The 17,739-nt window shown below is 35.7% G+C and overlaps 1 protein-coding gene across 5 annotated transcripts; it reads right to left on the reverse strand.

Annotated features, from left to right (window-relative positions):
- Positions 1-337: 337 nt before the first annotated feature.
- Positions 338-16,378, reverse strand: LOC113846774 (uncharacterized protein At4g26450). 5 transcript variants are annotated; one of them, XR_003501723.1, is made up of 5 exons: positions 14,133-16,339; positions 13,776-13,965; positions 13,548-13,596; positions 13,225-13,345; positions 9,394-9,396 (listed from the first exon to the last, which is right to left on the reverse strand). XR_003501723.1 is itself a non-coding variant. In XM_027475399.1 (4 exons), the coding sequence occupies exons 1-4, from the start codon at positions 15,989-15,991 to the stop codon at positions 1,343-1,345; spliced, it is 2,154 nt and encodes a 717-aa protein (XP_027331200.1). In that variant the 5' UTR covers positions 15,992-16,378; the 3' UTR covers positions 338-1,342. The 5 variants fall into 5 exon arrangements, 4 of the variants coding, with proteins under 4 accessions (XP_027331200.1, XP_027331198.1, XP_027331201.1 ...); XM_027475399.1 differs by lacking the exons at positions 9,394-9,396; positions 13,225-13,345 and adding an exon at positions 338-1,398 and having other exon boundaries at positions 14,133-16,378; XM_027475397.1 differs by lacking the exons at positions 9,394-9,396; positions 13,225-13,345 and adding an exon at positions 711-1,398 and having other exon boundaries at positions 13,752-13,965; positions 14,133-16,378.
- Positions 16,379-17,739: the final 1,361 nt, after the last annotated feature.

Below are 17,739 nucleotides of genomic sequence, written 5' to 3' on the forward strand. Positions count from 1 at the left end.
AATAGTAGAGATTATTAATTTTCTTTAAAAAACAATTTTCTAAATTATAGATTATAAGTCATGGATGTTGATAGGATTGTGCGAAATGCTTGTAATAAATCGCTTCTACAAAATAAGTGAAGTATGGGCCCACATTATGATTTTCATTATATTACAACATAATTAATTCATTATATTATATTAATAAAATATTTTTCGGTGTCCTTTCACAAATTAGAAGAAATTCGTCGCCTTATATTTCTATCAGAGATAGATTGGTGCAAGCAAACCCTTTATGCCGCTACTTCCAAACATATTTCCATAATTTACCTTTCCATCCATCGAATCCCAAAAATTCAGAAAGCTACTGCATTACGTCATCGTAATAATGTTGCAACCTTACATGTTGACGTTTTATACAAATATCTAAATATGGATAGGGAACTAGAAACCTATAGTTCAAACAAAACACAGTTTTAAACGGTTTGAAGTTTAACAATTTGTTTCAGCATTGATTTTCAAAGCACCATAATACAAATTTCACAACTGCCTTATAAAAATTTAAGTAGACAACTTAGGCTTTACCAAAAAAATAAGAAACACCAAAAACAAGTTTTTGAGTATAAAGTTAAACAAATTAATTTGAATAAACTGCCTTAAACAAAATAGATGAGACCTTACAAAATAAACTAAATTTATTTTTTCTTTTTAATTCATTTTATTTTTTTTCCATATAAACATTTATTGACCAAGACTAAAATCCAATTTAAATAAACTTTTCAATAAGTACTTATAAAAGTAAAAAATTAAATAATAATAGAAAATAAACTCTTCTCATAACATATAAATTAACTTATATTTCTAATTTTTAAAAGCTACTCTCATTTATCTTGTCAAAAACTTAGAGGTAATACTTTTATCTTATGAAAAAAATTGAATTCATTGTTTATATTATTTTTCTTCTCTTTCAAATACTTACCCACAAGTTCACCCAGTCTAACTCTTAAGACTGAGGTTTTCAGTGAAGATCTCAACTACAATGCAAATTCAAAGCCATTCTGTCAAATAATGGCCAACCGCACAAGCGAACGAGTTACAATGGGATATTTTACAATTTTGTATCTTTCGACACAATTCTCCTCCAACAACTCTGGTAGTGATGTAGAGGCTTTAAAAAGAGATTACAGAATATTAGACAGGATAGAATTAAGCGTACATAATTCCTCTAACAGGAGACAACTTCTAAAATTGAAAAAAAAAAGCAGCATTTCACTTTTGTATAAAGCTAGTGACTAACAGAGGACCATACTAGTACCAAGCATACTACTACATGATGTCTCCTGAGAGGATTTGTGGCAACATATCAGAAGTGTTTCTGATAATCCTGTGATGGCGGTTGCTCCCATGGCCGCAAAAAGCCTACACAAAAATGCAATTAGTGTAGGAACATAGGAAATCTGTGAAACCCATATTTTATATCATTGTTTTATTATTCTACAAGCTCACAATTACATCACACAAAGGTTGCAATGTAATCAATTATGCTTCAACTCTGGGTTCTGATCATGCTGTAAGCAGCAATCCTAGATTCATACATCCACACACATCTACTCAGTTTTAATGCACCCAGATACCCCCACCTCCCTCACAGAGAATAGGCAGCAGAGATGTTTATATGATCCGCTTCTTATACAAAGTCTAAACATCCTTCCCAGTATAACTGTCGAAGTTATAAGGAAAAGAGAAAGAGAGAGAACGAGAATTCTCAGAATATTGTATGAGATTGATATTTTGATGTGTTAATGTCATACAAATTGCTTAGTTAATGGTTCTATATATTAGCAACTAGGTAAAGTACTAGTACAAGGTCAAGCATACTAATACTATAGAATTTCTAACCCTATGCTACTCAGCTACAAGTTAGCAATTAGGTTAAGTACTACCAGTAAAATGTCAAGCATAGTAATAAAATTTTTAACCCTAATCAAACAAGGAAACAACTCCTACAATTGCTCCTTAATTAGAGGAATAATTAACCCCACTCCCTCCCCCACCACCACAAATAGAGACACCCATAAGTCGTGCAGAAAACTCCCTTCTTTGAAAGTTGAAACCATAGTAGTCAATTCCTGATAGTGGGCAGAGCAGCCGACTTAAAAAATGCTATTGTATTCAATTTTTAAATATTCTTAATATAAATTAAGTCGCATGCAAATTTGGAACAAAACAAAGAAGGAAATAAATGATAAATGGTGAAGAAAAATAGAAAACAGAGTGTTCAGTCACCAAAAAATATTTGGATCACGTCAAAAACTTTGTCAAAGATAAAGGAGACAACCAAAAAACATCTGGTGAGTTGGAAGCTTCATCAAAGATGAAGATGACCAAAAACGTTTGGATCATGTCAAAACACGTCGCTAAAGATGAAGAAGACGATCAGAGATGAAAAAGATGAAAGAAGTTAGTTAAAAATGGTGACTCTTGATGTTGCACTAGGAGAAGCAAGAGAAACACAAAGGTTGGAAATTTAAGGGCTTGCCGGAGGAGAAGATATGAAAGTAAAAGGGGGCAAAATTCTATGATTGCCCCCCCCACCCCCCCTAAAAGTCTCCCAATGTTCAAAAAGGGAGGGGTAAAATAGAGATTTGACCTAGGAAATGAAATAGTAGCCGTGATTTGCCCTATTTGTGGCCACGATTCATAGCGCGACACCGCTACTTTGAAACGCCACATGATGACATCTTCATAGTGGCAACCTGCTGCTCCTTTGGACGCTATTGGCTACTATGGTTGAAACGCACCAATATAACTCCTATAACTCTCCAAATTATGCGTATTGATTCCCTATAAGGGGTTTTGGGGCACATGCAAGTAATGGTCAACAGGCACTAGTATGTACATTGTTAGTTCAAGGAATCATATTGGTGAGTTTTAAGGCAACTGGATTTTCTACACATGAACCATAATTAGAGGGTGTTTCTTTAATTTTAGCCTTAGTTCTAAAATGAAGACACTCTTAACATTCATAGTAAACCAAGTGTTTGTCTGGATTGGAATGTTTTTGGTAATTATATGAAAAAGGCTTAAAAAACACTATTCCCTATTGTCTGGTAAATTTAAAAAAATCACCCTATAAACTTTTAACTAATTTTTTTTACTAAAGAAAAAGCTTATTCAAGATAAGCAAAATTTTGGAGTTCATGATTAAAAGCTATCAGCTAATTTTCTAGTTAACTTTTCTTTTTCCATTTTATCATTAATAATTGTTTATTTTAAATACAAAACTAACTATTGCACAAACTTCATACCTATTTTTGTAATTAAAAGTGAATATTTTATACAATCCAAACAAATCTAGATTATTTTAAAATAACTTCTCATCTAACATATCCAAACATAAAACTTATTATATATAATCAATTATTGTAATAATTATCCCAATAATTGATTATAAATACAATCAAATATTAAGATAATCTATACTTTCAGCTTATCCAAATACACACACTAAAGCACACTATGCATGAAGCTTATTACAAATATATACATGAAATAATCCTAAAAAGATCGAGGCTTCATTAACCACACATGTTCCTCCTTTTCTTTCTTTTGTTTTTTTTCCCCTTTTGAGACCAAAACAAAGTCTCAACAGCAAAGCATTCAATGCTTCAACACATGCTATCATCATGTTGCCACATAAAAGTGAGCTAGTTTTAAATAACTCCATTTGTAAAACCAAGCACTTGGGTAAGTCCTTATTCTACATATAGAAGTCCTTTTGTTGGTGCTTCTTTTAAATATACGAGGATGATAATCACAATGTCCCAATGGTTGTCACATTGGGAAAAAACTGACTGTACAGCAAAGAAGATATCTGGACGTTTGATAGTGAGGTAGTTCAAATGCCCAACAAGTCTCCCATCCCACTTAGGGTTTAGCAATGGCTCCTCTTTCATGGCTAGAAGCTTTGGCATTTGGATCCATGCATGTGTATGCAGGTCAGCAGTTAGTCATTTCAGCATCCTCCAGGACATCTAGTCCATATTTTCTGTATGCGATTGCAACCAGTAATACTGAACCACTTCAATACCCAGAATCATGGGAAAAAAAAGTACTTCTCAGCTGGCAGATATCCTCCTTTCCACTATCTTAGATGACATTATAATTTATGACTACTACTATATTGTCCACATTGGCAACCAAATATATCCCTTGGCATTGTGATGAATGACAGTAGAAAATAGTGATCTTCCTCACTATAAACCATCCCAAACTGCTAACTATATCAAATCACCCAAACCAAGACACCAAAGACCATTTCAAAAACATAAAGAGAATAATGCACGCAGTGAACAAATCCAAACACCTTATAGTTATCATATAAACCTCTCTAGCAAGCTCACTGCTCACCTTGAAGAAATACATTTACAAATCCATGTCAGCCATAAAGAGAATATATGGACAAAAGCAATTTTAACCATAGGTTAGAAGGCGTCACTATAATCCAACCCATACAACTACGTCTAGTAATTAACAATCAACCTTGCTTTGTGCCAATCAATCTAGACCAAAGTAGTTAAAATCAGGATTTTACCTTGAATCATAAATGGGAGTAAGAATTGTAAACATATAGTAGGATTTATAAATTCATATTTTTAAGAAACTTGAGCCTAACTCACTTGCAAAAGTTAACCCATAGGAGGAGGACTACCCTATCCCTTATAAGGAATATACTGACTCTATTCCTAATCAAAGTGGAACAACTTAACACACCTCTTTCATGACTAAGACTGGACATCTGCATGGGTGGAATCCAACAAGACTGAATAAGCTCTAATATCATGTTAAGAAACTTGGACTTAACTCACTCCTAAAAACTAGCTCATAAATCACTAGCAACACTTCAATAAACCAGTACTCATAAATCATAATCCATATTCCACAAGAATGTCATGCACAAGCCATAAAAATGTAAAACTCAGAAATCAGAAACAGAGTACTGAGTAGAACAGAAAAGATGTGTGGATGATAAGGACAGCAGCACTAGACATAAACTCAGAGCAGTCATAGTGGATCACATCTCAGACAGCCACACTCAAACTCAGCAATTGCACACTGCTGGGTTAGTCGAAGACCAGGCATTCTGGTTCAAGAACTGCTAAACGTCATAGTAGTCAACCCTGAATAGCAGTGCGGAGCAGCTGATCCCAAAAACGCTATAGCAGGATAGCAGATATTGGATAGCGGGATGATTGCTATTCTGAAGTCATCGGAAAATGTGCAGGTTCTCCAAAAGTTTTGTCGGAAATAAAGATGACCAGAAAATGTCTAGGTCATGTCGAAAGCTTCGTTGGAGTTGAAGAAGACAACTAAACATCAAGATAATTGGTCACGTCGAAAGCTTCACTGGAGATGAAGATGACCAAAGAACATCTCTATCGCGTCAGAAGCCTCTTCAAAGATGAAGGAAACTAGAAGCAAGAGGATTCTGAAGAATGAAGGAGAACTAAGAGACTGTCCCCCTTAAAAATCACCCACCGTTCAAAATGGAGAGTAAAGTCAGGATTTGAGTGCAGATGAAATAGCGGCCATGATGGCCGCAATTTTCCCTATTTTTTGGCTGCAATTCGCAGCACAACAACCGCTACCCTTAAATGTGACATGATGACGTCTTCATAGTGGCACCTCGCCATTCAGGCGTGATAGGAGCCACTATTGACTACTATGTTTAGAGGTTGACAATGGTGTTATGGTTCAAAGTTGCTAGGGGCAGATTGAGTTTGATCAAGAAGAGAACACAAAGAGGAGTCACTGCATTAAGGCTCAAAGAAAGAGGCTTTTTAAGGGATTTTCAGAATCGAAATGAAATTGTGAATTCCCAAAATATAAGGGATTTTATGATTCAAATTAGGATTTTAACTACATGATCTGGACACTTGACCAACTTTAATTGCACATAAACAGAAACAACCAAATGTACTTTTGGCAAAAGATAAAAGAAACAGTCACCGAGTACCACTAGTATGCAAATCTTTCATCCAATCCATGATTGTTTTCACAATCCATGATGGCATAAAGTCTTATTTGTAATCTTTGGAATGGCAGTAAAGGATGAAAAGATGTACCAGAAGTATAGTAGGGTGAAGATGGAAATGGTGACACACAAAAATACATGCAATGCAGACGGGGAAAGGAGAAAATAATTTTTTTTGAAGGGAAACAAAAAGAATGGGGCCATAGATAGGATTGTGCAAAGTAAAGGCATTGGCAAAAGAGAATCAGCAAGCATTTCAAGAGGTCTGGTTCAAGAGGTCTAGCAAAAGGATTAGGATGTTAGCAACAGACTCTGTAAAAGAACCAATCACGTGAACATTTAGAACCCCATACACAAGAGACTGAAACAACAATAACAATAGCCTTATTCCAATAGATGAAATCAGCTTTATGGATTACATGACACATCATTGGACTTGATAAAAAATCAAATGCTTATAGATATTATTCATCATGAGATTTCTTTTAATAAATTCCTTTGAACTTCATGACCTCCTTCTACCCTGCATCATAAGGTTAAAAACCATACAATTTATTTCTCTCACCGATGTCCAATGACCTTTTTTTGCATATGTCCAAACCACCTTAAATTTATTGTCATCTTCACCTCAATAGGTACTGTCACACCAATATCTTCTCATATATAATCATTTCATATCTTGTTCTTTCTAGTGTAACAACAAATCCATCTTAATGTTCTCATTGCCCCTACTACTATTTTATCGTATTATCCCTTTAAAGCCTGACAATTCATTACCATAAAAAAAAGTTAGTTCTACAATAGTTCGATAAAACTTCCTCTTAAGTTTAGTAGGTACTTTGCAGTCACAAATAACTTCTAATCAAAGAGGAATGCATGGTAGAAAAAGACAAAAAGAAAGAGGATCCTTCTCAAAGAAGGAAACATATGCAAAAGTAACAATTTATGTCAAGAAAAACATCAATATCCTTTTCGTAGCCAAGAGTATCCCAAGATGATGCGTTTGGAGAGTTGGCTCAATTTTCATCATGCCTGAAGTCAAGAGCAAGAACAAAGCATGTGCGAGGTGCAAGTAAATCCACAAGGAGGAAGAAAATATAGATTGAGTGAAGAGAAGGGATAATTTAGTTTAGTAAAACATATAGAGCAAGCAATTAAGTAACGTATGATAAGAACTATATAACCACAAGGACATTATTGTGAAGGAATAAAATGTGAATTCTTTTAAATACACTATTTACAGTCAACAATGCCATTTAGCTAATGGCTGTGATCACATGAAGATTGGTGAAACATGACTTATGCAGAATGAAGTAGTAAACAAAGCAGAAAATTATTCTCAGACCATACCAAACAAATAAAAAATAGGTAACATCGGTTACATGGATCATACGATACCATTGAATTCGGTCAAAAACCAAATTTTCAGAGATATTATAAATCAAAAGTGTTCTTTTGATTAATCAAAAACATAAAAAATATATAGAAGTACAAAATTTATTGTGAAGTTTAAAAATGATTAAAATATAGGAAGCACCTCAAATATTTTTCCTTATGAGTTACCATTATGAAGACAAGGTGTAATGAGAATAATCATCAATGAATATCACAAAATTCTGAAATTTCAATATAGAAGCAACTCAATTAGAACTGCAAACATTAAAGCAAAACAGTTCAAAGGGGAAAGCAGCCTAACAATTAAGACAGTTTGAACATGTTGAATTTCTGTGGCAGTTTTCCAATTAACCAAAAACAACAGTGATGATTGTATGGTAGTCAAAATCACGTGCTCGCATGATGATTCTACAACCTGGAACACCATGCTATGCTGGCTTGCCAGATCAGAGTTTTATTGGATCGTGTAGAATTGTCCTGCAAGATTGTAGGATTGCTAGAAGTATGCTATTGGGCCATGTCCATTTTGACCCATTTTTGTGTTTTGACCCATGACCCGTTTTCTGACCCAGTTGCTTTGAGAAGGGCAAGAACTCTTAATTACACCTACCCATCACGAAAAAGATGCACTTGTGCTTTTGCTGCAAGCCCAAATCTTGTGCACCCACCCTGTTCTGTCGTTCACACAGAGCCTGAAACTGTGTTGTGCACTCCTTCATGTTTTTGTTCTTCTGTTGTTGCGGTTGTGTGCATTTTGTTCTGTGACTCTGCTGCAGCTGCCACTCTCTTCTGCAGTGCTTGTGTACTTTTTTCTATTTGTTTTGTTGCTCTGTGTGGTGCCTGTGCTATGCACCCTGTTCTGTTGTCAACTGCTATTGTTGTAATCCTTGTTTAGCTGTTGTGTTGTTTTATTTATCACCTTGTTAAATATAGATTATGAATTTATGTTTAAGTTTCATTAATGTCTTTCTTTTTTGTTATTTATGCTTATATGAATTATTTCAACATACATATATATTATGTGTGAGCATTGCCGGTTTTGGGTGGGTTTGGACACAAAAGTGCTAAACTGCAGCTAACTGACATCATAAAATTATGGACTGATTCCACCCATTTTAAAACTCGGATTACTCAGGTTTCAGTAAAACCGGGTTAGATGAGTTTTGGATGGGTAATTACGGGTATTGAACAATCACAAATGCACACCTTTTCATCGTGTTCAAAACAAGTAGATGCCTGGAACAATCAAACAAAAACACGCTTAAATCTACACCAAAATCTTTTGGTTCTTAGATGAAAATATGGGAGACAAGAAAGATGTCATCAAACAAGCACAAATAGAAGGAGAGGGATAGTGTTCTTAACACGAGAGTGTGAGATCTTTCTACACAAACTAAGACCAGCAAAAATGCAGATAGAAGAGGACAAAAAGAACAAACACAATATTTTGAAGATTGAGAGAAGTGCAGTAGTCATAATGTTCAAGGATTGAGAGAGATTAGAGAAGGGAAGAGAGAAAATAGGAAAAATGTAGCAAAGGGATGAAGAAGAAAGTAAAGATATGTGCAGCAGTACAGTGCAAGAGTGAATGAAGAGAGATGTGAAGATTGAAGGATAGGGATTTTCTTTCAAATCTTAATGGATTGGGCAGCGTAGGTCACTAGTATTATGAGCATTCTGTCCACAAACTAAACACTTTGGTTGGGTTGGGTACGGTTTCATAAGTCAATTAACAAATCTTAAATCCGAAACTGCCTCACCCTACCCATCCCAAAACGAAAAAATTCACTTAATTTATCAAGACCTGATCTATTCTATCTGTTGCACTGTTTTGAGCTTTCAATTTACATGGGTTGGGTCAGTCCAACAATTTGTGTTTTGATCACACGATTATACAATCTTTGACCTCCTCATGATTCTACATAGAATCTCAATTTTGACTACCATGGACAAGTGTGACCAAACCTGTTGACAGAATTGATGACTGCCTACATATCCATTAGCTACTATTCCCTACATGATTACTTTGGTTCCATAACTACTACAGGTAAAAATTGATTAATCAGCAAAAAGATGCACAAAATCAGGCACAGGAGAAGAAGAGACGTGTAACAAAAGGGGAAATCCTACATAAAGGTAAATGGCAGGATAGGCCAAATTTTAATGCTGAATTGGAAGTTTTGCTCATGAGAGAAGCATAAATAGCTTGTATTTTTTATCATGAGCTCTGATACTGTGTCACTGTCAACAGTAACAAGTAACAGCTCAGCAAGGTTTTTTACCCCAACAGCCTAAATTTAGCCCAAGTAAATAGACATAACAAGTCTGAATGACCAAGTTAAAGCATCAAGTATCATTAGCATAAAAGGTATTACTTTCCCCCGTAACTCATAACAAGTTTGATATGGGCAAAACATTGGGTTCAGCTTGAGATAATCCATAATAGGCCATGTAACTAATCATGAATTCTCTACCAAGAAGGATGATCACCAGCAAGAACATCAACAACTGTCTTTGCTTAGATATTCAGAGTACCCCACTCCTTCAAACCATAACTGAACACATGCTAATATAGGTGAGTTGGGTCAAGACTCGAGATTAACTTTATAACACTCTTCTAACCTTAATTTCTTGCACACCTTGTATTTCACCAACAAGATTCTTTATCCTTAGGCTATTCATTCATTAACAATCTCTTTTGCTACCTTCCTAATATCTTCAGCCATATGTCCCACATATTTGAACCTCATTGGGCTTCGCAACACCATTCCTCCAAAACTCTACATTGAAAGTTCCTATCTTGGCTTTCCTCCTTATTTGCTTTTTAATTCCTACATCTATGACCTAACTTTGTTGGGTAATCAAGCTCTGCCCAGGTATGGCTTCACAATCCATTCATAGTTTTCTGCCTGATTTCCTTATAAATACGAAACCAATTTGAGAGCATCCCAGCCCATTTTTGTGAGTGATAATGATAGAAATTGGACAAGAATATGAATGAAAGAGTATATTATTATTGAAGAACCCCAATCATGATCATGCTCCAATGCGGTGCAACACCAAGAATAGGAAGAATGTACAAAAATAAAATGGATTCACGGAATATTCGAGTGATCCAGGCCTCTCCCAAGTCCCTACTACAGTTCTGAATTCTTTTCCCTCTGGTTTACATCCCAGTTTATAAGTAATTCATAACAAATTCTATTATTATTCTGTTACTAGTTTCCCTCCCCAAATTAATACTAACTAAATACAGATTCTGTTATTCTGTCACTGCATATTAAGGCTTTTGTTACCCTAATTCTTTTCCTCCTACTTTAGACTGTCGTTATTGGAGGATGTCTATCAGATAAGATGCCCAACCCTCTCTTCCTAAACCAAGTGTTAGCTACTATATAGTCATAAACTGAATGAAAAATCCAGGATACGTTTATTTCTCGTAGATGGGAAAGAATTTCTCTTTTGTCCTACGAGAAAAGGAGGTAGCAGAAGTTGTCATTTGATAGTATAATGCAGCTTTATACAAAGGTAGAAGTATCGACTGGACCAAAAAAGACAAGATGACCAGGTCTGGACAGAATGTGACACAAAATTGTGTCATTCACACACCAACGTTGCGTGGTTGGGTAGGCTGGTTGGTCAAGGAGAAATATCTGAATGGTGGAGTCAATCACACTTCAATGGATAAAGGGCTGCAAGCGTGTGAGCTATATTTCACTACCAAAAATGCATAATTGGAGGAAAACACATCCAAGCAGGACCACTGGAAGGAACAAAGAAAAGCAAACAGGGTTTATCACCCCACCCGCATCTCCTAATAAAATGTAGGAAGATAAAGGGATCATAGAGAGAGAATCCATATATGGAAGTGTCTATGATAGCACACCATTAATAAAGCAAGTATATGTTAAAAGAATTAAAAGAGGGGTAGGGGGTCAGAACCCAACTAAATAAATTAGTTAGAGTTGGTTGGTAAAAGATTGTATATAAAAAGAAATATGACAAGATAGAAGGGGCAAGGAGGATGATCATTGTAAGGTTGGGGAGAGTCCAGGGTCTCTCAAATACCCTGTAAACAGTCTGTAACATCTGTCTGTTTCAGATGTCATAGAGATTGGAAAAGCAAAGCAAGCGTTTGATAGTCTCACAAAGCACAGAAAAGGAAAAAGGGGACAAATAAATGAAACAATGCCCAACCCTCTCTTCCTAAACCAAGTGTTAGCTACTATATAGTCATAAACTGAATGAAAAATCCAGGATACGTTTATTTCTCGTAGATGGGAAAGAATTTCTCTTTTGTCCTACGAGAAAAGGAGGTAGCAGAAGTTGTCATTTGATAGTATAATGCAGCTTTATACAAAGGTAGAAGTATCGACTGGACCAAAAAAGACAAGATGACCAGGTCTGGACAGAATGTGACACAAAATTGTGTCATTCACACACCAACGTTGCGTGGTTGGGTAGGCTGGTTGGTCAAGGAGAAATATCTGAATGGTGGAGTCAATCACACTTCAATGGATAAAGGGCTGCAAGCGTGTGAGCTATATTTCACTACCAAAAATGCATAATTGGAGGAAAACACATCCAAGCAGGACCACTGGAAGGAACAAAGAAAAGCAAACAGGGTTTATCACCCCACCCGCATCTCCTAATAAAATGTAGGAAGATAAAGGGATCATAGAGAGAGAATCCATATATGGAAGTGTCTATGATAGCACACCATTAATAAAGCAAGTATATGTTAAAAGAATTAAAAGAGGGGTAGGGGGTCAGAACCCAACTAAATAAATTAATTAGAGTTGGTTGGTAAAAGATTGTATATAAAAAGAAATATGACAAGATAGAAGGGGCAAGGAGGATGATCATTGTAAGGTTGGGGAGAGTCCAGGGTCTCTCAAATACCCTGTAAACAGTCTGTAACATCTGTCTGTTTCAGATGTCATAGAGATTGGAAAAGCAAAGCAAGCGTTTGATAGTCTCACAAAGCACAGAAAAGGAAAAAGGGGACAAATAAATGAAACAATGCCCAACCCTCTCTTCCTAAACCAAGTGTTAGCTACTATATAGTCATAAACTGAATGAAAAATCCAGGATACGTTTATTTCTCGTAGATGGGAAAGAATTTCTCTTTTGTCCTACGAGAAAAGGAGGTAGCAGAAGTTGTCATTTGATAGTATAATGCAGCTTTATACAAAGGTAGAAGTATCGACTGGACCAAAAAAGACAAGATGACCAGGTCTGGACAGAATGTGACACAAAATTGTGTCATTCACACACCAACGTTGCGTGGTTGGGTAGGCTGGTTGGTCAAGGAGAAATATCTGAATGGTGGAGTCAATCACACTTCAATGGATAAAGGGCTGCAAGCGTGTGAGCTATATTTCACTACCAAAAATGCATAATTGGAGGAAAACACATCCAAGCAGGACCACTGGAAGGAACAAAGAAAAGCAAACAGGGTTTATCACCCCACCCGCATCTCCTAATAAAATGTAGGAAGATAAAGGGATCATAGAGAGAGAATCCATATATGGAAGTGTCTATGATAGCACACCATTAATAAAGCAAGTATATGTTAAAAGAATTAAAAGAGGGGTAGGGGGTCAGAACCCAACTAAATAAATTAGTTAGAGTTGGTTGGTAAAAGATTGTATATAAAAAGAAATATGACAAGATAGAAGGGGCAAGGAGGATGATCATTGTAAGGTTGGGGAGAGTCCAGGGTCTCTCAAATACCCTGTAAACAGTCTGTAACATCTGTCTGTTTCAGATGTCATAGAGATTGGAAAAGCAAAGCAAGCGTTTGATAGTCTCACAAAGCACAGAAAAGGAAAAAGGGGACAAATAAATGAAACAATGCCATTTTGAACTTTTTTCAGGACCAAAAGCTAACTCAGGTGTGAAATCAAAAGTCTATCTGAGTTTGACCGACTTCACCTGAGTTTAGATGTGAGTTGGCACAATTACTAAACCTGAACTCGTAAACTTGTTTACGAGTTTACCTTAAAAGTCAACTACATTATTTGTGAAGTAACCTCCCCAATCTCACCCATAACTGAATCATTAAATATCAACTAACATGGATTGCAGGTATTTTTAACATATAAGAAAAGAAACCATTAAGAAAAATTGGGCATACTTAATTCTTCGAGTGACATATATATGGAATCATCCTCAGCAAGTGTCCCCTGAAACAAAAGAATGAAATTATGAGAAAATAAATTATGATTACTAATAAATATCTTAACAGGATAAAGAACCATTTCATTGTAGATTAAAACAACATGGAGCAAGCATCATGTCAGCAAAGGTAATATTAAAATGACAAGTATCAAAATATTACTTGATTTGAAGATAGCATTGATACCGTTCCATTGTGAAGGTTCATTTCATTGTGCACAGAATTTATGTTGCCGGGTACAGAAGAGCAGTTGGGGAAATCTGGCCCAAGCAACTCTGATATCATAAGCCCATATCCATCCTGGACATCATGCATGTCAGCAGCATTTTGAGCATGGTTGGAAAAACCTTCAAGGCCGGGGAACATAGTCTCCGTCCTATTATTTTAAAGACAATATATTAGTAAGAGAGCTGCAAGGTAAATGAAAAACATACTTTCTAAACAAGATCGATTAGGTCCTAACAAACACTAAACTTGAGAGATGGGAAGATAAAGTTTAACAAAACTGATAGAAAACAGGGAGCAAAAGTAGGAAAAGCATACTTTCTATCTATATTGTCCATTGGTTTTTCTTCTTGAATGGAATCATTTTCTAAATCAATTACTTCAATCTCTTTGCCACCTGCTGTATGAGTACTGAATTTGCCCGATACACTAGCATGACTCATGGTCAGATCTATATCAATTGGTACAGCTTTCTTTGTTTCAGAAACAGCAGGAGGAAAAATAAGAACTGGATGATCAACATGGTTCTCATGCACTTCAGATGCTTCAATGAGATTCAAATCACAAGTTCTAAATGAACTGGGCAATGATGGCTTCTCCTCTGAACATTGAAGAAAGGGTCTATCTCCACCTTCTGTGAACTGAGAACTGCTCATTAGGCTGCCCTGATCAGAAGTCAAAGTCACTTTGTCGATATGTGAAATTTCATCTTCACCTGGGCTCTCTTTCACTTCAATTGGTTCACTATGAAGAAAGTAGTCCCCGGTCTTAGGGACAAGGGAAGGCAGCCATTCTCTCAGTCTCTTGTTGTCCTCCCTCACATCATCATCTTCTGCAACACGTTTTTCACCCCGTTCCTCAGCCAAGGAACTGCAACTTCCATATTCCGATAATGCTGCACTAGCCTCTTGGTGCTTGTTATCATGCATATAACCTCCATCCTGACTAGATTGAGATCCAATAGACTGGACTTCCTCAGCTTTACATGCAGTATCTAATTCTTTCACATTCTCAGCAGCATGGATAGGCTCTACCTCGGCAATGTCCGGGTCAAGATGTACTATATCATAAGTTTTATCAACTAGTAAATCACCTGAGGAGGATTCTTTAACCGACTCATTTTCAGCCAAGACTTCAGGTTCTGGAAGATCCCCAATATCACGCGTACTTGCATCTCCATTGCTCCCAAGAACACGAGCCTTCAAATTCTTACGCACAAGCGAAGAGCGCATCCTTGTAGGCAACTTAACAAACTTGCATGACGAAAGCAAATCAATGACAGCCCCACCAGAGCTACTATTGTCCTGATCACTTGACTGAGCAGACAAATTCTTTGATACACTCAATTTCTCATCGTTATCATCATTGCCGTCGCCATCCTTCACCTCCTTAACTCCAGCACTCGCATTGTCCAAATCATTGGAACTCTTGGCAAATTCCATGTCCATGTCACACACATCCTTCCCTGCAGCCCCAAAAGCACTTTGTTTCAAGTCCACCAATTCACCGGACACCCTGTCCGTATCCATCTCGGTGGCATTCAAACCATCACCATCCTCGCTCCTCGGCACAAACTCATTCGAATTCAGCTTCTGCGAAACATCATCAACAACATCACCACTTCCACCAACTTGCTGGTGCTGCAGATCCTCATCTTGCTGTCTAACACTGACACCACCACCACCTCCGTCATCGTCGTCCTTCATCTCCGGCGTACCTCTAAATCGATCTCGATCAGACCACGACCCATTCCTTCTATAATCTCTACCCCAATCCAATCCATTATTCCTACTGAAACTCCCTCTTCTCCTTCCTTTCTGTCCAAACTCATCAAACCCCAATTTCCTCCTCCCAGACGGCCCCCCTTCCACCGCATTCCCGAGGCGCGCGAGCGCCGAGGTGCGGCCGCCCTCTGCCGGAATCTCCCCGGCACCAACGTGCTTCTTGAAACCGCCATTGTGATTGTTCCACTTCAACGAGAGAACGTTGGGCGGCAGCAGCCCCTGCGAGACCAAATACTCAGCGGCGAGGCGGCCGGCTTCGATGAAAATATCACCGCCGCCAACGCCACCACCACCGCCACCTCTACGGCCGAGATGGCCTCTCCCGAAACCGACATCACGGTGTCGATATTCGGAAGGGTAAAACCCTCTGGGACTGCGTTGTCGAGGGTGCATATGCTTTCCTTTTCGATTGATGAAACGAATCGTTTGAATTTCTAAGGCATAGAAGAAACAACGATGGATTAAGGGAAGAAAAGGTTGTTAGAAAGGGATCTAAGGGTTTTGGAGAAGTGGCAGTGAGAGGAGCAAAGTGTAGAATTAGGTGAAGGCGAAGGTGCTGTATGACAAACACAGGATTAGAGCATTGATATGCGTTTGTTGCAGCATAGCATTAATAAATGGGATCAATCAAACTGAATTGAATTGAACTGAAACTGAATTCAATAGAATAGAATACAAAGTCGTCTCGTCTTCTTCATTCCTCTCCACCACTACCCACATGCTCTCCTTTTCTTTCTTCGTTTGGGTTTGCCCAATGCCCTAGTCAATTTTATTGTTCCTGCGTTAATTAGTTACACGCTTTTATATATACCAAACCACGCTTTGTTAATTTTAGGCGTAATCAACCTATAATATGGATTATTTATTTTTTCATATTTTTAAAAACATATTAAATTTTTTTATCACATTCACATTTATTTTGTCTATGTTCAGCAGAAATTTATTTTTTAATTAAGTTTAGTATTTAACATAAATAAAGACAAAATTATGCTACGTGCATCTCATGAATTTCTTTTACTGACCCAACAAAACTCATAAAATTGTATCAATATAGTTACGTTATATGTCATATTTATCTCAACTTACGAAATTAGTTTAAAAAATATATATATAATTCTTAATTATCCAGAATTGTTTAAATTGTTAACAGTCACAATTTTTTTTTTTACATATAGCACATGAAACTCACGAAATAATCAATACAATTTCATACTTTTATTTTTATTCTATACAAAATTTAATTAAAAGATTAAAAAAAATTTATTTCAATAGTAGATGAAACGGGCACTCATATGATAAAAGACTTAAAATATAAAATGTTTTCAAAAAATATTATTTTAAAAATTTATTTTTTTAAATATTAAAAAATATGATTTTCATATCAATTTATTAATTTAATTTTGATCAGTTAATCTTCTTCAAAAAGATATTTGAAATTAAAATATTTAAAATATTTAAATTTAAAACTAAAAATCATATTAAAAAGAATCTTAACTAACGTGATATTTTAAATAATAAATAAAAACAAAAATTTATGAGTTTTAATATGATAATAATACAATTTTTTCAAAATAGAAATATACTTTTTAAAATGAAATTTATTATAAAAAATAAGTAATTGTTGTAAACTTAAAATGAATTATTAAATATCTTTGTATATTAAATTTTTATTTATTTTTAAAGTAATCATCTTATATATAATAAAAGTGATTAAATTGCACATGTTAAACTTTTTTAAAATTTTTTTGGCTTAATTGTATTTTTAGTCTCCTTATTTTTAAGTTTGTTCGATTTTAGATCTAAACTTTTAAATGCACGATTTTAGTCTTCTAATTTTTCTCATTAAGCAAATTTCATATTTCTATCAATTTGACATCAAAATTTTAACTATGTGATTAATGACAAACATGATTCATGTTGACGAATTAAATGATCTTAAATTGAATTGTATACAACAAAAAGATAGAATTAGGGTAAGAACAGGAATTAAAATAAGAAAAAAATAATAATAAAGCAAAAATAGAATAGAAATGAAAGATGGCGCTATAATCGCAAGATTTATAAGTCAAACAAATGATTATCACAAAAATCTTGATCTCTTGAAAAAAATTAAAGACAATTGGCTCACTCAAAAACTTAGA

The sequence above is a fragment of the Abrus precatorius genome, unplaced genomic scaffold (genome assembly GCF_003935025.1).
Source record: "Abrus precatorius isolate BTA unplaced genomic scaffold, Abrus_2018 Scaffold8, whole genome shotgun sequence".
NCBI lineage: Eukaryota > Viridiplantae > Streptophyta > Magnoliopsida > Fabales > Fabaceae > Abrus > Abrus precatorius.